The sequence below is a fragment of the Canis lupus genome, chromosome 5, assembly GCF_048164855.1.
Source record: "Canis lupus baileyi chromosome 5, mCanLup2.hap1, whole genome shotgun sequence".
Classification (NCBI taxonomy): Eukaryota; Metazoa; Chordata; class Mammalia; order Carnivora; family Canidae; genus Canis; species Canis lupus.
In genome coordinates this window covers 72,200,469-72,222,121 of record NC_132842.1, presented here as the reverse complement: position 1 = coordinate 72,222,121, position 21,653 = coordinate 72,200,469, and the positions used below count along the sequence as shown (strand labels likewise).

Genomic DNA, 21,653 nt, shown 5'->3' with positions numbered 1-21,653 from the left:
AGTCACACACACAGAGAGAGAGAGAGAGGCAGAGACATAGGCAGAGGGAGAAGCAGGCTCCATGCACCGGGAGCCCGACGTGGGATTCGATCCCGGGTCTCCAGGATGGCGCCCTGGGCCAAAGGCAGGCGCTAAACCGCTGCGCCACCCAGGGATCCCCCTCACAAAGACTCTTATATAAAAGTTGACCAAATTATCTTACTTTTGCTCAAGACAGAGCCAAAAGAAATGAGTATAACTCTGATTCTGGGGATTTAACTAAAATTTGAAGGAAATATAAATGTAGAGGAAGATGATAAACATTGTTTTTGCCTTCAGGAAACTTAACAATGTGTAAAAGTAGGGAGGAGAAAAAAACAAATAGCAATAAATGATTTCAGGTTCTTTTAGAAGGTAAGAAGGAAATAAACTGTATGCTGTGCTTTAAGAAAGATCTATTCTGAATAAGATGGACAGGGAAATTCTCTCTGGAGAGATAGCATATTAGCTGAGACCTGAAAGATGAACATATAAGAAATGTGCTAAATATTATTAAACTGGAAATTTGAAGAAACTTTTAGGTAGATCTCTGGTTTAATATAATCGCCTCTAATGGTTACTTAACCTTGTCTTATTTTTTGTCAAAACACATACTTTGAAAAAAAAAAACACATATTCTGAATGCTTGCTATACATAAGGTACTTTAATAAAAGTAACAGAATTTATGGCCAGCCTTTATGAATCATATACTGTGCAATGGGCACAATACCAAATGCCTTATATACAGTTACCTCACACAACATGAGGGTTTTTGGTTGTTTTTTTGTTTTGTTTTGTTTTGTTTTGTTTTGTTTTTAGATTTTATTTATTCATGAGAGAGAGGCAGAGACATAGACAGAGGGGGAAGCAGGCTCCTTGCAGGAATCCCGATATGGGACTTGATCCCCAGACCCTGGGATCACGCCCTAAGCTAAAGGCAGACACTCAACCGCTGAGCCACCCAGGTGTCCCAACATGAGGATTTTTTAAGGCTGGACTCTAGGATATTTCAAACTCAGCAACTAGATCTCTGCTTTAGCCCATAACTGAAACTAGACGTAAATGATTCTGCTTCTGGTATTCAGAAGAATTATGGATGTCAGTTGATGTCTTCCTTGGCAATGTAACATCTCCCAAACCCAAACATGCCTTTTTCTTCACTGGTCCATCTTTAGTGCTTCCTCTTGACTGGAACCTGCAGTACCAATCATATATTTGTCATTTGTTCAATGAGGTGTGTTATGGCTTCTGAGACTCACAGAGTCCCTGTGTGTGATGTGTTTTTTCTCCCAGCATTTCACTGATAGCCACAAGAGGAGATTTCTAAATAAGTGTGTGCTTGAAAATTAAAACTACTAACTACATTTTGAGAACATTTTATATTTAATGGTTTGGTTTGGCTGCTGCTAAAATTATAAGATGATAAACATTAAAAAGTATCTACCCTAAAAACAGCCAAAGTAATTTGGCTAGCCATCATTCTCTAGTTATGGTAAAAAAAAAAAAAAAAAAAAAAAAAAAAAATTCTCCCCTCTTCCCCCCCAAAGGATGTTCTCCCAAATTATCTGTCACTCTAGCGGGGTTTTTTTTTTTTTTTTTTTAAAGTATCTCTCCTACCCCACCCCCACTAATGCTTTGTTCTGGCCAAATAAGGTCGAGTTCATTTTTAGATCTACCGCCTCCTCCTCCATCTCCCAGAGAGAACCTGTAGCAAGTGTCTATGACAAATTCTATTTGGAACAGGTCCCTTTGAGATCTTAATTTTACTCTGTGCCCCCACAGGTTTCTAACAGAGCCAGCTAAGAAGGATGGAGAAAGCTCCTTCAGAAGCTATTGATTTTATTGAAATGTTTATTTTCTCAGGTTCCAAGCCAATCAAAAGCTAGGCCAGAAAAGTAACAAATTACTACTCTCATATTAAGAGGCTAACCCAGAGAGTTATGGATTTGCCATAGCATCTCTTGTTCATTTTTGTTTTGCACCATTCATATTTGTAACTCTCCCAAATGTGTTAAATTGTTCTTGGACCAAACAGATTTAATTTCCAATTAGGAGCTGGGTCGTGGAGCCTTACATGCCTTGTGGGTCTCAGTTGTTCAGCTTACACTGAGTCTTTTACCAAGCTTGTTCACGCTTTTTTAAAGCTAATAAACATGCTTTTCTTGCTTTCAGCTAGAATAAAAGTGCACACTGTTGTTTCCCCATGGTAAAGCCCATATTCATGGGCTATACTCACATTTCACCCCAACAAGCAAGAGGTACTTTTATGTGGAAGCTACAGGATTGCCCTTTTTGGGTTAGTTTTTTCTTTGATCTCAAAGCAAATATACATGGTTTAGTCTTGTAAAAATAAAAATAATGGACTAATAAATGAATTTTCTGAATGAATATTTCCAGAATCAAAATTATGTCATGTGTCTCACTAATACTTTTTCCTATGCCATTTCCCTTTGACATTGATTTTGAAAAAAATTTTATTTACTTGAAGCATACTTTGCTCCAGAAAAATTTTTCAAACAAATTTTTATTTAAATGAGTTCCAGGTTTTTTTTTTCCCAAAATGTGGTGGTTTCCCACAGAGAAAGAAAAGAAAAGAAAGACTAATCCCAAAATTTACACAGCATATTAAAAGATATGTTTAATATTGTGCTTTTCTTGGATACAGAGCTGCCATGATATATAATAAACACAGAATTTTTAGCAGTCATCAAGTGACAGGCTCCCACATATTTTGATTTCAAGCACAGATATTCTGAGCTTTTTTGGAGAAGTATGTTGGACAAAGAACATTTCAGTTTTTGTCTTTAAATTGTATTTCCTATTTATTTCTGGCCAGATCTACCTTTTGAAAGTTTTATATGTCTACTGTTATATAAACCTGAATATTATTTCTAGCTTTATTAACCTTAGTTTTGATCCTTTCTCCCTGGAATATCCCGTTTAAGAGCTTGAACCTAGTTGTCCAGTATCCAAATCCGCTGGAACAGTTGAAATTATAAATTGTCCAAGAGATATATAAAGTGATGAATTCTTGTTAAATCGCTTCCAATCCATTGAAAGTTACTGGAAGAAGATCCCTATTTTGAATTATACTAAGGGATGAAGTAAAGCTGTCAGAAGCTGTTGGAAGGCATAAGGCTTTTATTTGTTTTTAAAGATTTTATTTATTTACTTGAAAGAGATTGAGCATAGAGGGAGAGGGAGAGGGAGAGGCAGACCCACACTGAGCGGGGAGCCTCAGGGCTCAATGCTAGCTGGATCTAGGACCCTGGGATCTCATGACCTGAGCCCAAGGCAGACACTTAACCACCTGAGAGCTACCTAGAAGTCCCAGAAGGCATAAGGCTTTTAGTTTGCATTAGTAGTATTGGTAAAGGAAAAAAAAAAAACATTATATTGCATATCGGAGTCATTTTTCATAGGTAGTAACAATTTGCTCTCAAGGCTTGAGCCAGGAATTCTAGTAATAAATTCTTACAACAAGAAAGGGCTATTCCTGTTTATCAAAACCAGTAATAGCCACCTAATAATAGGGAAGCAAAACTATCTCCAAGTAGAAATAGAGAGATGCTGTATGATTGCAACTCACCAAAGCAAAGCAGCCAGTGGTGGCAGTTGCATCTTTTATCACGTCCTTTGTTGAACAGTTGCTCCTTATCTATTGCTGTCTCCATCCTGCCTGAGCTGAGCCTCAATCAGTTCATATTAAGCTGAGACTAATTGAGCTGTGAGATTACCCTCTTGGGATGAGGAGTTTGAGATCTAGCACTGTCATAATGAGAAGAAAAGTTGGAAAATTAGGGAGTGAGGTTGATGGGTTACATAACCACTAAGGGCTGTGGGGTTAGATGCCTCACTGCTTCCAAGAAAAGCACTTCATTAAAAAAGAAAAGAAAGGAAAAGAAAAGAAAAGGAAAAAAAAACAAGCAAATATGCCATGTCGTATATTTAAAATTTGAATGCAATTTATGGATTAGTAACATCTGCCCTGGATGTGGTGTGTTTTCTACCAGTGCCCATAGTCTGGTGGCCTTCTCTTGATGTGTTTTTTCTCTGAGTATTTATTATTCTGCATTTTTGTCCTTTCAACTATAGGATTTAGACAAAAGTCAAGAAGAGATAAAAAAGCATCATGCCAGCATCAGTGAGCTGAAAAAGAACTTCATGGAATCTGTACCAGAACCACGGCCTAGTGAGTGGGATAAACGCTTATCCACTCACTCCCCATTCCGAACACTTAACATCAATGGGCAGCTTCCCACAGGAGAAGGAGTGAGTACTTTGTCCATGTGACCACTTGTGAGAATGAATGAAAGAGGTGTTACTGTATATTAATGTTCTGTATATAAGTAAAATAAGGAAGTTTAGAGCTGAAATTTAGCTTTGGTTCCTCACCAGTTCATTGCAACTTTAAGGCATTCATAATCAAACACTTGTTTTTTTAAGTCATGTGGGCTACCCAGTCAAATTAGAGGAGCCATTTAGAGCTACCATTAGATGACTGAGCTCTTGAGAACTGCCTCCTTCTGGCTAATGTGTGTTTACAAATTGACCATAAGCCAGCAGAACTTTATGTTCAAACTGTGCCTCCAAGGACCAGAGAGTTTACTAAATTTAGTAAGGTCAAAACAGGAACAGGATAAACATTTTTTTTTAACTTTATTTGAACATTTGCACAACTTAGAAATGTCTGGAATGGTTGACCACAGTTATATAATAAACTAAGAAGGCCTCTAAGTCAGAGAGTGCAAACCATCACATATTAATGATTTCATTTCAATTTTAGAAAAATCGTTGACGACTCATCTTTATGAGTAGCATCAAACTTTTAACATGTTGTTTTGTAAGGTAGTCACAATTAGAAGAATTCGGAGATACCTTTCAGAGGCTGCTCTTTCTGTATTGTTGTCATTACCTATTGTAGAAATCCTACCTTTGACTAAATGAATCTGTGTGATGGAATATTTTTAAAGTTACCTTAAGCATATATCTAAAAATTCTTTACTTAATCTTTAGCTTATACAGGTTAATATTTATATGAGTAGTCATAATGATTTAATGAGTGATTATAATATTTTTAAAAATTATATGCCTGGTTTTTACCAATAGCAATTGCAATTCTAATTAAGAAAGGTAGTATTGTCTTAATAACTTAAACTTGTTTTTATATTCAGAATTCATGGTATATTATCCAACTTTGTTTAGTTTCTGGAACTGGAGAAGATGATAAAAGTTGTCTCACAAAGGGTACTTTTTCTATTTTTCAAAATGCAGTTGAAAATGGCTAAGAATTCTCCCAGTACAATCGAACCAGTTTCACCAAGTAAGACTGGAGAATTCCTGAATGCTGTAGGTTATCTTTTAGTTTTGTTGACTGTTCATTTTGCTGTACAGAAGCTTTTTTATCTTGATTAAACCCCAATAGTTCATTTTTGCTAGTTACCACAGGTGATAGGATGCAATCTTATTCACTGTCCTGTCAGCCTCCATTCCCTGAGGTAAATGGACATCACTTTTGTATTCTAAATATAGATAATATACCCTAAACTGAGACAGTGACTTTGCTTTCTGTAAATCTAAACTCCAGGAGAAATGCCTTGTTGCTGTCTTGCCTGGTTAACCCTCTCTGTAAACCGTAACTGCATATTTTCTAGAAGTTTTCTTTTTGACTCTGTGGAAGTAATAAAAGGTGCTCTATTACTTTGAAAAAGTAACTTAATACTCTCTTGGATGAAGTTTGGTAAATTTGAGTCAGTCTCCATTTCCAGAAAAATATCTTATATCTTAATAGAAACCTTCCAAAAATCATCTCAAGGCTGGTTGGAAATGGGTATGTCATCCTGTAGACTTTGAAGAAAGGACTTTTTATAAATTAGATTAGTGGGGAATATTTGAGCTACTTTAGCTCTATGCTTATGTATATTACTCCTCTAAGTGAATAACAGAATGAATAAGAACTGTACTCTGATAACCATTTATATAGGATAACTCCACTTTCTGGCATATCTTACTTTTTCTTTAATAATTAGGGCAATATTTCTGTTCCCTGGGGATACCTCTTCCGTCTTTGGCAGCATTGTTGTTGTATTGCAAGGCTACTGAATTTTATATAATTTGTGTATGACCAGGTGAAGAAAACCTCTGTCCTTCCCTCGGAAAGAAAGGTTGGTGGGCCAGAGGTAAAGCTGCCATTATGACTTGTGCTTCTCAATCTAAATTTGCTCCTGTCATGGCACTAAGCAGATAATCCCCCAGAACTGAACAGCAGCTGCTGTGTAATTTTTTTTTCTTTTGGCTCTACTAGTAAATTCACACCCCACTGCCTTTTGACCTAACACATAACATTTCCACTGCTGCAGCTTTTGCAGCTTTCAATTTGCTTATTTCGGCGCATGGCTGGTTGAAAAGCTGCATGAAGATGTAAATATGTATTCAGAGAGAAAATTAATTTAATTGTACCCTATTCTTTTTATGTTGTCTTTCTTCTCCCTCTTTATATTCTTTTAAAAATCATTATAATTTTGCATCCTTTCTTTTCCTTTTTTCTTTTTTGCTGACCAGTCCCCCAGCTACTTTCTCCCTGATACATATCACTTAGGGGTGTGCAAAGAACCTGTATTGAAATACCAAACTGACCAGAGAAGGCTGGCCCAACTGAGAGAACTTAGAGCCAAGTTTTTCCTTTCATAGATAACATCTGTCCTGACTAAATGGCAGAGCATGGAAATTGGGGGAGGGGGAACACTTAAAAGTGTTAAAAGTACTTGCTTTAATGTGATATATAAGCCTTCATGATGGTTGTTAACTGCTATTATTTTTAATCATGATTCTGCAAGAGGGAGGGAGTTTACAGTTGTTGAGATGGGGGTGGGCTTTGTTTTTGATAGACCTTGGAGGCACATATAAACTTTTATACTCTTGTTTTTCTTTTGCAAACTTTAAAATGTATGGGATTAAGATTTTTATTCCCTTGAGCAAAAGCTAATTGCCGTACTGAATGAACTGTTGAAGTTTTTTAAGTCTATGTGAAAGGATATGAGGATAATGTTTTATATTCTGCCTTCTATTTGTAATAAAATAACTTTTCTGATGGTGAGAAGAATGCTTCATTATTGGTTTTGCCCAAGTGATCTAAGAAAAATTGGCAGCACTAAAACAATGAAAAATGACCTAAAATTAATCTGTGAGTCTCCTTGAAGGAAGAACAAATACTATAACTAAGGAAGTCAAGTAATTTCTTGAACTTTCAGGACTTCTAATGTTCATTCACTCAAAAAATTATCTATTGAATACCCTACTGTGTTATAGAAACTTCGCTGGGATAAATTGCCAAAGTAAAGTAAGATAAAGAGTGTCCAAAAAAAAAAAAAAAAAAAGTGTCCAAAAAGATCTTCCCAAATCCTTTGCACATCCCCAAGTATCATTTTTGAGCATTTTTCCATCTGTCATTTTGTTCATCTTTCTCTGTCTTTCTTGATCTTCTACCATGAAAGCAGACACAGGAACGTGCTCTGTTAGTGCAGGATGAAGAGAAAATTAAAAGGAAAGAGAGATCTGCTGAGAGAGCCTTGCCCCAGCAAGACAATGAAGAAATTCCTCCCAAGGTTTCTATTCCAATCCCCGAGGATCACAAGTCTCTCAAAAAGTGCCACCTCTACTCTAGTACTTTTCCATCTCCTCGTATTCCTTTTATGATGTCTTTTCTCGTGATTCTTGTGTTGGCTGTTTGGTGGTTGGTCTTTCTGTGATTGGAAAACAGGGTGCTCATCTGAAATGTCAAGATTAAAACCATTGAACTTTTGTCATTTACTTCTGCTGTGTTATCTCCTGTATGATACCCTCTGATCTTGATAGTTCACTGTCCTAGGGGAGCTCTTTGTGTTCATTTTTCTGTCAATAAAATGTTACTCTTTGTAGAATATGTATTGTGGGGTACAAAGGAGTAGGGATGGATTGCCCAAGCCAGCTTTCCTCACTGACATTTAGCAAGTTGAGGCAAATCAGATTTAAGTGTACGACAGTTAGTACTTTCCCCAAAAGCTTTAACTCTTTTTATCCTGCATGTTCTTATTGTTTACTCTTGTTGTGTCCTTCTCTCCAGTTTTAACATACAAAGCAGGATACTCTGTAGAAAACATTTGATGAAATATTTCGTAATCTATAGTCATTTGTGTGGTATAGGCTCTGTAGTTAAAGAAAAAAAAATTCAACTTGCTAATTTTTCAAAAGCCTTAAAATGTTACATTTTAATCTATGAATCCATAAACACTCCTTTTCTTGAGATATCAAATTAGTATATATACAAAGGCCTTTTTTGGAAAAGGGCTTTTGACTTCTGTGGCCTTCTTATGTGTATTTCTGAGATGTACATGGAAAAACACCTTTATCCTGCCTGGTGTATAGAAGGGGACCTGCAAAGGTTAAACTCCAACTTTTCATAAGTAGAATGTTGTTGGTTTAAGGAAAATGGTGCTGGTGCCCCCTTAGTCTCTAGCCAGGGCTGAATTCCCAGACCACTGTACCCATCTTTAAAAGTCCTGAAATACAAATTAATTCAAGATCTGTACATAAATATACCCTTCTCTGAAGTAATACTGTGTTACTTCTTTATGACTTAAGTAATTATATTGCTAGAAGCAATATTTAGCCATTATCATAAGCTTAAAATATATATCGATATATTCTGTTTTCCTGATTGACTTCATACCTGTTTATTCTTACATTTGTGTTGAAACCAATTGTTTTTCATTGATAGCCTTGTTGACCTAAAGTTCTGTTGTGACAAGTATGTGTCCCTGTGTTTGCATGTTGATTTTTAAGGCTTCCCTGAAGTACATATGAGTGTGCTCTGTCTTCACAACACAACTCAGATGCCTAACCTGTTATTATTTACCTCGGTATTAATCACATCTTGCATGTAGCTTACTTTCTGTGGCACTTGAATGTACCAATATGGATGATTTGGTTAATGTTGTCTCAAATATTTGTTTTGAAATCTGAGTCCATGAGGTTATCAAACAGATTTTTGCACTCTGTTTTACTTCTCAACACTTTTTAGTTGATGAAACTTTAAGACTTTTTTTTTAAGATGATGGCTTCTTACAGCAAAAAAAAGAAAAAAAGAGAGAGAGAGAGAACACTAATGCCAAGAATCTTTTGTCCTTCAACGCCCACCACTATTCTATTTTTCTCTGGAGACATGTAGAAATAATTATCTGGTATTTCCTGAAAACTGCTATTCTGTCATTATAGGCTTTCCCCCAAAATGGGAAAAAAAGTAAGGAGTGGGTTAAATTTTAAAATCTGTTATGGGTGTGTATCTTTCATGTCGCAGGCTATGTCTGTTTATAACAAATATTTTGTAACTAAGCATATTTCTTGATTTACTCATAATAAGAAGAGAGAGACCTCAATCAGCCTGACACGTTGCAAAGCTGTCCTCTGATACAGAGAGTGATCATCATAAGTACTCCCCTTTATCTTTGAAATAGAAATGCAAGAGCTTTCCTTATGGAATAACAAAACTATAATATTGTTTAGGGTTTTAAAATTTTTTCAAGGAACTGAAAAGGAAATAATCAGAATTTTATTGATACTTTTATAACTGTTTATGATTATATTTCCAGTTTTCATCCTGGTAACAGCTTTTTATTAATTATTGTAAATTTCACCTTAGATTTTGTTCTGCTTTGTATTAGAGTTATTCTGAGTCCGTTAAAAGTCTACAATAAGCCAATAATATTTTTCAGTTTTTGGAAGTAGAGCAGGAATCCTCAGAGATCCTTACTGATGTAAGTTAAAGAAGAGGCCCTTTGTTTTATTTAGGGTAAGAATGGTTGAGAGCAGAAGGGCCAAGTCTTTGTATTGGGTTAATCTGATCAGCGCAGGTTCAAAAGATATACCCATCACAACTATCAGAGGAAAAATAGTAGACATTATAGCTTTGTATTAACTAACATTAATACTGCTGATATTTGTAACAAAGCTGTAAATTGTCTTAGTTTTCTTCTCACATCTCATTCCATTCTGAACACCAGAGACAGATCCAAATAACTGTGTGTTGGTTTTATCCTGGTTCAGCTTCTGAATGGCCAGTGGATAAGTAAAAAAACAATTTCGACTAAAGGTATCAATACAGACCAGTAAAAAGTCTTGGGGTTTTTTTTGCCTTGGTTTTGCTATTAATCATTTCTAGGGTGACTCTAAGAAGTTCACTTAACTACTTGGTGCCCAGATTTTCACCTAGGAACATAGAGACAAACCTACCTCATGAGAATAAATCTATAAGGTATTCCAGGAATTAGAAGCTTTGGTTGTTCGTTTCTTGGTCTTTTGGGGACTGGGAAGACAAACACTTAAAAACAGACATTAATTTCTTGGAATTTTTCATATGAAAGCAAGCTGTGAAATAGTTGTATTGATTTGCATCTACTTGTTACTGGTATTTGACCAGGCACTTAAAACTACTGAAGGTCAAAATGTCTTTCCAAATTCATCATACTCTTAAAACTCATCTTATCCTTTTGGTAGTCTTCCAGTGGACCAAGCTTGAAAATAAACCCAGCATCAATCTTTCAGACCTATCTTTTAGCCATTTCCTTATGCTAACAGAATATGAAGGAGATTCAGTTCACATGGGTCAGGTTTACAACTTGTTTACATCTCTGATACAAGTTTTGAAAGAGGAAGATACTGACTGTTGAGTAACATTAGACTGGGGATTTTCTGTGGTTTAGATTTCCACTTGTCATCCAAGTTCCTAGTACATTTCTTTCTAGTAAATGTTGTAAATTTTTCTCTGAATTTTCTGTGGATATAAGCCAGTTTACTGTCTCCTACATTCCTAAGTTACTTTCGTCATATTTCCTACAGATAGGCATGGAGAATATACTAGGCATTAGAGGTTTGGTTATTTTTTTAGAAGGCATTAGCAAGCAAAATTTATACTTGGGCTCTACCTAATGATCACATATTAACAAAAGGAAGACAGAAAATTAAAAAATAATATGAGACACTTTCTCATTGTTGCCGATTTTGTTGCGATTTTTTTGCCAAGAGTATTGAGTATAGTGAAGATATATAGAACTTCTCTATAATTTCCTTCCCTTGTATTCTTCACAGAAATTATAAAATCCCAAACTTCTTTACAGCATTCTCTACCACACTGAGAAAGAAATTTTGCTTGTTTTCATTGCACTTAAACTAACTCTGTTGTTTGTAATTTTGGTACTAGAAATGGAGACGAATCCTTGTTCTTATTCTCCATTATGCATGGCATGTGGGATAACTGTATCGGCCTCCTCCACATTGTAGTGGATAGTAGATCAATGAGTCTGCTCTCATTTCTGTTTCTGTTACCCCTCATGCCTTAGGATCTCCTTCTTTACTGCAGCAGAGCATGATACAAACAAACAAACAGTGGTGTGGACCCGGGATTGGGCACCGGCAACACTTAAGAAGAAGGTATGGCTGTTAGAGCAAGGAAACCATGTAAGGTTAGACCAGAAAGAAATCAGAGGTGACTGTTATCAACAATTACAAATTCAAGGAATATTTTACTTCATAAATGGAATTCTTCTACTAGAACTTGAAAGACAAAAAGAAGAAAAAAGTAGTTTATTATTCCCACAGATCAGAAATATAGGCTAAAAGCTAAATAACTTCAATCATAGCCTAACTAAATATGTGGGTGACAGATTATTAAGGAAGTGTATGCTTTAGGAATGCATTTCTAATCTTTTGTGATTGATATCTTAGAGGGTAGCTTTCCCGTTTATCATAGTCAGAATCCTGTTTGCAGTAAATAATAGAATATATCCAACATTTCAAAGATTAGAGGGCAGGAGAAACATGTGTTCCAATGATCTCTTCAGGTCCCTCCACCCCAGATCATTAAACAGTACAGTTTAGTCTCTCATTTTCTCTTCTACTGTCTCCTTAAAGAAGAGTCTTCATATGGACAGGATCCCATCTCAATAAAACACAGAGAATAAGAATGAAGGGGAAACCATGTTTACTACTAAGCATTCATTCATTGCCCATTAGGGCAATGTATTGCAGAGATGCAAAAAGGTAGCATTATCAAAAAAAAAAAAAAAAAAAAAAGGTAGCATTATCAGCATTTTAGGGTTGGGTAAGCCCCCAATCCAACTCTTCTTCACTTCGCTTAACTTCTCTATACAGTATCATTTTGTGATTTAAAACCATTTATAGGACATTTATAGGTCTCTGGCCTCCCAAGATACAGCCTACTACATCTTTGGACAGCTCTGATTTTTGCCTATAAATCATTCTTATATTAACTCAAAATCTGTTTCCCTATAGTTTTCATTTCTTGTTCCTGAATGGAGGCCTTCTGAAGAATTTTCTGTCTTCTATATTATAAGCTCTTCACATAGTTAAATGTAACTCTCATATTACATTAGTCATAATTCTTACCCTCAGATAACATACCATCTGATATCCAGATCTGCCCTAGTCTTCCTCCTAGCATGTTATCCTGATTTCTTCTTTCTTTTTCTAGCTGTCTTTGTTTTATCAGCTCTTTTTCTTTCTGGCTCTGTTGCCCATAGGTTGCTTGCCAATGATTTATTCATCTTATGTTTTTACCCATTGGCTTGCCCTCTCTCTTAAAAAAAGAACATTTTGAAATTCCTGGAAATCCTCAAGCCTCTTCATAAATGACACAGGCAAGTGGGTTTTTTTTTTTTTTTTTTTTTTTTTTTTTTTTTTTTTTAGATAAAAGAGTGGAGGTGGGATAGTTTTGTAGCTTTGGAAACTTCTTGTAGCCCAGAATCTGTTGACAAGACAGACTCACTATTCTATTTTGAAGAAGCATACCGCCAAGAGCCTGCATTCTAAGTTTGCTTGCCTTCTCTGACTGAGTAATCTTTACATACTTTAGCACCCTCATGTGATTTAATTTATATCATTGTGATATGATAAACTTATGGAAGCTTACTTTCTGTTTAACATTCTGATTATGGCTTAGATCCCCACCAGCAAAAGTGGTTTTAAAGATTTGAAATGCTGTTAATCTATCTCTTTTAGCTTGTACCTGTCTCCTCAAAAGTATGAGATTCTCAAAGGTGAGGGGCTTTGTTTTATTCATCTTTGTTTGCCAGTCTATCACCTTTGTATCTCAGATATATAACAGATAATTAAAATTTGTTAAATTGGATGAAATGATCAGTCACAGATGGTAATGGATAAACTAACTTTTCATATAGAATCTCTCGTATTGTTGGGACACAAATTTGTGCCAAATTAATCACTATATGCCTAATCAGTATTTGCAAGTAGCCCAAAAAGCCCATATATGGCCCAGAAGCCACTATCTCTATTATTAATCCTGTAATGTGGTCCGTGGTTTATTTAAAGAATTTACTATGGTAGATGTTAGTCTCTCTTATTAATGTCTTATAATTTGAATCAGTTAAAAGCTCTTATCCATTTACTAAAGGTAACAATCAACTATTTTCCATATAGAAGATATTATTGAGACTGGGTGCTTGTTTGTATGTATAAATTCATTTTGGATGAATTATTTTATTCTGATACCATAAAGGGAACCTGATATTTGACAATTTGTACTTACCTAAAATACATTGCAGAGAAGAGTTTGATCATTTTTTTCTTGTGTTTCATATGGTATAAAGACACCAAATGTATCAAACTCTTATGATATCAAGATTTTGGTATATCAGACAGACCAGGAGTTAGGAAACTTTTTCTATAAAGGTCCAGATAATATTTTAGGCTTTGCAGGCCATATGGTCACAGTCATAACCACTCAACTTTGCCTTTATATAGTGAAAGCAGCATAGACAATAAACAAACAAATGAACATGAACGTATTCCAATCACACTTTATTTATGGACACTGAAATTTGAATTTCATATAATTTATATGTGTCACTAAATATCATTCTATGTTTCCCAAACCATTTAAAAATGTAAAACCATTCTTAGCTCATAGCAATACAAAAACAAGGAGAGGGCTGGATTTGGACTGTTGGCTATAGTTTGCTGACCCCTGATATAGGTCTAGAGAACCAGAGAACTGGTTAATTTACCCTTTCTGCCTTTGTATTGTTTGAAAAGCTGTAGATGTGACCTTAGCATCTTTATTCAGTGTTGAAGTATTTTTGGTCTTGTTTATGACTAGAAACGGAAAACAAAACACAAGGCATTTATTTCTATTTATTTAGCAGTTGGGGTGCACCAGAACTGTAATCTAACATACCTGTAATCACCACAACACCCCTGCCTTTGTCAGTTTTCCAGATTGTTCAATGTTAACTGTGCTTTTAACATATTTGGTGATGAATTCAGTGAGGCCCTTTGGTTGGTTTTCAAGGGTCTGCCTCCATTTCCCCCTAAGGAATAAAGAAACAATTCTCCAGTTCCCCTTTTCTTTAGACAGGTTTTAGAGATATCTAACAAACATGGTAAAGAAAGTGAAATGATTTTTCACTCGGAAGCTTTAGTATACCTTACTCTTTCAAGCAATTGTATAAATTTAAGGTTGGGAATCTAAGGAAAACATTTTAGAAGAGTTCTTCTTTGTAAATAAAGAGATTTCCCTAAGAGGAATTGCTCCAATTCAGGGCCTATTGGGGCAGTATTTACCAATAAGTCAGAATAAAATAAATTTATATTCTTTCAGAAGTGTCTTTGCTTCCTAGTTGACATGGACATGATTGTGTTCTGAAGGAGTCCTTGGTCTGTGTTTAGCTTTGGGAGGTGCTTTCTAATAAATCCATAAACTTATGTTCCTTTCCTTTCCCTGGTCCAAGATGCTTTAGCTCCGATACTAGGCTGAATAAATTGTTTATCCCTTAGCAGTTCAGCAAGATATTTAAGCCTGAAGAAATCTGCTAAGAACTTCTCTTTTGGAACGTTTTCTTTGATATTTTTCTCACGTTATTTGCTGTTAATATGTAAATTTATCACGAATAAATCTTATTGAAAATCTGATTCTGGTTGATAGTAGTCATTAAGGAAATAGGAGCCAGCAATGTGGTACATACTCATTACAAAACAAAACAAAACAAAACAAACAAACAAACAAAAAAAACGAAAAGAAACCTCTGCTTCAGAGGATCAGTAAGAAATAATGACAGCCAGAGTTTCTAGAAGAGTTCCCTTATTTTTCCACATTTTCATTCTTCTCTGTGTCCCAGTAATTGTCTTTTGCTCAGTCCTAAAGCAGAGATACCCTTGACATGTAATCAGTTCTTAGAAGAATATTAATGTTTTAAAATCAAGTTGGAACTCATTTGACTTATTTATACCAAGTTTTAAAAATAACTTTTTTCTAACCATCTTAATCAGTCACTACAACAACAGTAATTGTTGCATCTGTTAGAAGCATTTTTAATATGCTGAGTTTGTCATTTGTTTTTTTGAAAAGCACTTTACAAATTAGTGGTTATTAACCATCCAGTATTGCCACCGTGATAATAGTGAAGAGTGAAGAATGGAGTGGGTGTGGATATGTGGGTGTGAGGAGAGCGTGCTCCTGTAATGTGGAATTAACGGAAGGTATATACCACTTTATCTTTCACTTTACCTTGGGTAAACCTTATCTCTAATGTTATTCTCAGAGTTCTAGATTCTATTGTATTACCCAGGTAACTACTTAAAACCAACACTCAACATTTTGAAGTGGTTTGTTTATTAGTTCAAAGTATGTACTTTGTGGCCATGTCTGAGTAGTATAAAAATTTTGAAGAGTTTCTTCAAAGCCATGTTCTTTTTAGGAACTTCTTGAAAATGTTAACATGGAAAGCCATTTTAAATATAGGATTTTTCAGGAAGAGAAGACATAGCTACTTAATATCTAATAATAGTTTCCTGTTGTACTTAGTTTTGTGGAATCAAGATGTTATTTTCTAGATATTAAATTGGGGCATAATCTTTTTTTAAGTACTTATTATGTCTTTAATCATTTTTGGAATTGGAACTTCTGAGAAATCCTGCCAAATATACTTGTGTTCCCTACTAAATGATCATAGTTTTTGTACTGGTTATAATTCCTTCCTTTCCATCTTCATTTCTCTATCTCAGCCCTTCTTAGTATCTTGAAACAAAATTGACCAACCAAAGACTTCTGGTCTTCTAGACATGTTTAGTATAACTTTTAATATTTGCTGAAAACTTTGACTTCTATAGCTCTATTCAGGTTTGAGAACACTCATTTGAGCTGTGGAGTCCTTGCTGGTGAGTGCAGTGTTAAGGCAAAATTTTCTATTACCTAATAGTTAAAATTTTGCATCAGGCACTGATTTCGAAGCTGTTTGCTTTTACAGTCACCTTTTCTGGGGATAATCTAATAACAGCACTATTAAGGAAATTATAACTATGTTTGAAGGATAACTGTCATTGGCAAATTTCATTTGCTGGAATTTGTGAGAGGCTGCGTAATGGAGTGATTTTCTTATAATAAGCAGTTTTACCAACTGTAATTTGATAAAGACCAACATCTCCTAAGTAAGCTCCTTTATTCAGATGTAATCTCTCTATGCCAGAGAATAGCAGTGAACCATGAAAATGACTCAAGTTTTGTGGAGAAGCTAGTGAGCATTACAAGGATGTATTTCTAGCTAGGACCAATAGCATACAAACTTTATTTTTAAAAAAAAGCGGGGGTGGATATAGCTAAGAGAAAATTTAGAATGAAGAGAAATGTATTGCAAGATAGAGAATGGCACACTAGAGAGGAAAGAGAATTTTTAAATCATCTTTTGTTAGCCACATGGTTACTCTGTTGTTAGTTTATCCCCATCCTGAGTGCTTGTGATTCTAATGTCCTTTCTCAAACTGTCACTTGGCCTGAGTTTTCTACAGAAAGTGTACCAAAACTATTATTTATAAGGCTTTTGGGGGCTCGGTGGGGGACCAGGGAATGATTTTCTTTTTAGTGATTTTTGTTCTTTCTTCATTCGTTTCCTTTTTTGGCTGAAGAATGGGCTATTGCTGCTTGACTTGTCATCTTTATGTGCTGTTTATACATGGCTTTTACAAAAGAAGCTCTTACCACATCTGATTTATCTTTTATTGCAAGTGCCCATATAAAAGCATTTGTTTTACCAAATTTTTTTTAAATCACCAGGTTGATGTTCCTACTGATTATTATACAACCATAGGAAACACCAGTATAATTAATTTTCAAAATAGGAATAAGATTACAGATATTGATATTAAATTACCGTATAAAGACATACGTGTTGGTTTTTTAAGAGCTTTTCCCCAAGGCATTTAAGCCGTTCTTTGCTGAAACATAAACTTGCCATGTTTTGCTAAAGAGAAGAATGTAGAAACAGAGCACTCGCAATTAACTGATCTAATCAGGATTGTATTCTACATTTTTTAGTTTGCATGTTGCAGACCATTTGGGGGTATTATTTAAATAGATTGTTGATAAGTTAAGTGACTGTAATATTTATTGTTTACTTTAGTAAAGAACCAGGAGCTGGACACTACTGCTGGGTATCTTCCTTCTGTGCTTAGCAAGATAACCTCGATTCCTGCTGGTTCTGTGGGCATTTGCGGTGCAAAACATTTCTTACTGGGTTTGCAAAGCAAGGGTAATGTGCTCTGTGGGTGTATGTGTGTCTGTGCACAACCCTATCCCTCAGTCCCATTGCCACCTTCTGCTCACTTCCTTTTTCTTATCAAATTCATTTTTAAATTATATAAATCTCATTAAAAAGTCTAATGAATACCTAAATCCCCTTTTTGTGACATACAAAAACATTGATAACAGTTTAGTGTATTGACTTTCCTTGAGGTATTTGTATTTGAACAACCCACAAAGTCATTGCAAAGATGGTAACATAGAACTGATCATATGTGCAGGGCCAGTCGTAGGTCTCTGGTAAAATAGAGGAACGCCTGACTGGGTTGGAGGTGGAGCATGTGTCTCTTGATTTCAGGGTTGTGAGTTTGAGCCCTATGTTGGGTGTAGAGATTACCTTTAAAAAAAAATGAATAGTAAAATAGAATGAAGAGAATTTGAAAACCAGTGGTAGTTTAATAGATGTGGTAGATTTAGGGTTCCATTGTGGAAAGTGACTATAGAGGTAGTATGCTAAATCTTAGATTCCTTTTACTGAAAATTCAATGATTTCAGGAAAAAAATATCTACGAGTATAACATAGATATGATTTATGCTTAGAAACAGCAGTAAATCTATTAAGCTTTAAAATGGTTGTAAATTTTATGGCTAATCAGAAATATTTTACTTTCTTAACAAACAGTACATATCTCAAAGCTATTAAAAATGGCCCATCCAGTGTTTTTCATGAGGATCTTGGCTCAGCAATATTTATTAAATATTCTTATAGTATGCCTATTTTAACTCTTAGATTCTGTAACAATTTCTTTCTTCAAATTTCAGTCAGGTGATGTTCTCTAAAATATAAGGAGAACTGGCTGAGAACTTGTTAAACTGAAAGGAGGACCAGCCTTAGTTAAATCTATAGGGTTGGCCCACTTTGAGTGCTCAGAAACACTTCCAAGTAGGGACTAGGTGTCTTTCTTGCTCTGGTTCATGTTTCTTTGCAAAAAGTAATATTTTCAGAAATAGAGTACAAAGACAAATAGTATCTAGTATTTGCCGGTCACTTCACGGTGAACACCTAAGTAGTGAACCCTCATAAAAACCATAGCAGTGATGTTCTTGCTTCATATGATAAAACTGAGTCTCAGAGGTTGAAAGGCCTGCCAAAGAATAATCAGTTTTTAAGTGAAAGAACTGGAACTAGAACCCAGGTCTTTTGATGTTTCAGTCCGGTTACATTCTGTAATGCCACAGCTGTCTCCTAAGTTACTCAGTCTCCAAATGAAAATGTGGTAAAAATTACAGACTGTGAATTAAAGAGAAGGTTAGAATTTGAGACCCTAATGACTTATAAAACTGGGTATTAAAAATGGCTCTCGAAATGAAAATGGTTCTCTAAGATCCTGAAGCTACTGATGAATTGATTAATGCTGGACTCCTTTATCTTAAGTTAAATTCCCCAAGTTGAGTCCTGCACAATGTCCCAGAACCTGAAATAGGATCTCTTTCACTGTGTAGGAACCAGAAGATAAGGATGAGGAATGAGGCCTTTCCTGCCTTTGAAACAGGGATCTCAGGGATTTTGTCTGGTATAAAGGTCATTCAATAGGGGTGCCTGGGCAGTTCAATTGGTTAAGCGTCCGACTCTTGATCTCAGCTCAGGTCTTGATCTCAGGGTTGTGAGTTCAAGCCCCGTGTTTATACATCTTACATATATTTACATATATAAATATATAAAGTATTAATATTTAAAAAAATAAAAATAAATCAATAAAAGGAATTGAACTTTTTAGAAGAAAATAATTAGTAGTTTCCTAATAGTAGTTTATTGGGGATATTTAGATCAATAGATTAAATTCCCATTAATTAGATCAAACCTTACACACAACGTCAAAAGAAACCTAGATTGGTATCCAGAAGCAAACAAACCAAAAACATATTGTTGTCAAACCAATGACATTTTGTATCTCTAATAATTATTCATGCTTCATCAAAAAAATTATTTTGGGTGGCTCAGAGGTTGAGCATCTGTCTTTGGCCCAGGTTGTGATCCTGGGGTCCTGGGATCAAGTCCCATGTCAGACTTCCTGCGTGGAGCCTGCTTCTCCCTCTGCTCCCTCTGGACATATATGAAGCCAATTTTTTCACAGGTATTCTAAAGGAAACATTGAATACAATATTAGGGAAAAGCATCTTTTTCACAGACTTAAAATTCAACATATATTGATTCCAGGACTCTTGTTAGAGGTTAGCTTTATAATTGACATGATTATTGTCTTCTTTCTTCCAAAATTGTTCTGTCAGCTGTCTAATTCTGCTTGTGTGGACTCAATAACATTACTGACTGGTTTATTTTGGTGCCTAGTGTAACATTATATATAATATATATAAATATATATAAATACCTGAGAATGCACCAACAAATTAAAAGTAAGTTAATCTTGAGACCAGCTCTGATAAAAATTGCCTTCTCCCCTAAGGTCCTACCATTGCCACCACCATAAGACAAATTTGTCTAGTGTAAATATATTTAACTGCCATCTCTACATATCATTTTCAATATCTTCAGCCAAATCTAAGTTCCCTAGGGGTTGAATCACTTATTTCTTTCATGTATTCCCAAATCGCACCAAAGATGTTTTTCTCTTCTGAGATGGCAATTAAACAACCGTTTATTGAATTTGTTTAGTCATTCTGTCATACTTGATTTCAATACAATAAGATTTAAGCCTGAGGTGCATGCAGGACACTCAATCAAAAAAATAAAAATATAAATCATTCTGATTGAAGTGTGATAGTGTTGATTTGTAGTATATATCACTAATCCAGAGTTACTGTTCAGATCAAGTTTTAGGATTCTTTGATATTTAATATTTTCTTTTTTTAAGAAGTTTTCTTTTTATATCTTTTTTTAAAGATTTTTATTTATTTATTCATGAAAGAGAGAGAGAGAGAGGCAGAGACACAGGCAGAGGGAGAAGCAGGCTCCATGCAAGGAGCCTGATGTGGGACTTGATCCAGGGTCTCCAGGATCAGGCCTTGGGCTGAAGGCGGCGCTAAACTGCTGAGCCACCCGGGCTGCCCAATCTTTAATATTTTATATTGCCAGTTGCTATCATGACTGGCAAGACAATAGTAATTTTCTTTGTGTGTCTTTACTGATTTCAGAGGCGGGTTATCTGATGAAAAAATCTACTGAGGGGTTAAATCACTGATAGAACCATATTTTCACTCACCCTGCATCTTTAAATCAGAAAACATTAAAATAGAATGAAGTTACACCTTAACGTTGAGCTATTTCTTTTCCACTCAGATACAGTAAGTCTATAATCACTGACTTTCACTTTTAAAATCCACTTGCTAAGTTACTAAGGTTTTATATTATATTCTTATAAAACAATGTTTATGTAAGTTACCAATTGCTTACATTACTTATCATTTTTTCTATTAACTATTTTTTCTTTTAGGAAACTATTGTTTCTTTTTCCTTTCTTTTTTAAAGATTTTATTTATTTGGCAGAGAGGGAAGAGAGCACAAATGAGACGAGTAGCAGGCAGAGGGAGAGAGAAGCAAGAGCTTATCCAGCAGAGAGCCCGACATGGGGCTTGATTCCAGGACCTGAGCTGAAGGCAGACGCTTAACCAACTGAACCACCCAGGCACCCCTGTTTTCATTTTTTTTTTAAGATTTTATTTTTTTATTTGAGAGAGAGAGAGAGAGAGCATGAGTGGGGAGGAAAGGGGGAGAAGCAGGTTCCCTGAGAGCAGGGAGCTCAACTTGGTCTCCATCCCAGGACCCCAGGATCATGACCTGAGCCGAAGGTAGATGCTTAACTGACTGAGCCACCCAGGTGCCCTTATTTTTAACTGTTTTTAAATGGTTGGAGGACATTGAGGATTTATCAGCACTTTATTTTTTTTTAAAGATTTTATTTATTTATTCATGAGAGACACAGAGAGAGAGGCAGAGACACAGGCAGAAGGAGAAGCAGGTTCCCTGCAGGGAGCCCGACGTGGGACTCGATCCCTGGTCACCAGGATCACACCCTGGGCTGCAGGCGACACTAA

General features: G+C 35.5%; 1 protein-coding gene across 47 annotated transcripts in view; it reads left to right on the top strand.

The window, feature by feature from the left end:
• The window catches only part of EPB41 (erythrocyte membrane protein band 4.1), a 198,063-nt gene that overhangs the window by 154,104 nt on the left and 22,306 nt on the right, over positions 1-21,653 (top strand). For 12 of the 47 annotated variants that reach the window (XR_012031623.1, XM_072827514.1, XM_072827508.1 and 9 more), the window contains 3 exons: positions 4,115-4,291; positions 5,294-5,368; positions 6,148-6,198. Coding sequence is in view for 36 of the 47 variants with exons in the window: in XM_072827514.1 (XP_072683615.1) it covers positions 4,115-4,291; positions 5,294-5,368; positions 6,148-6,198 (303 nt within the window). In the remaining 11 variants the exon portion in view is untranslated. Of the gene's footprint in view, positions 1-4,114; positions 4,292-5,293; positions 5,369-6,147; positions 6,199-6,580; positions 7,122-7,512; positions 11,363-11,391; positions 11,483-12,591; positions 14,999-21,653 lie in introns of those variants that run through there. The other 35 variants (XR_012031626.1, XM_072827510.1, XM_072827500.1 and 32 more) reach the window with 20 other exon arrangements.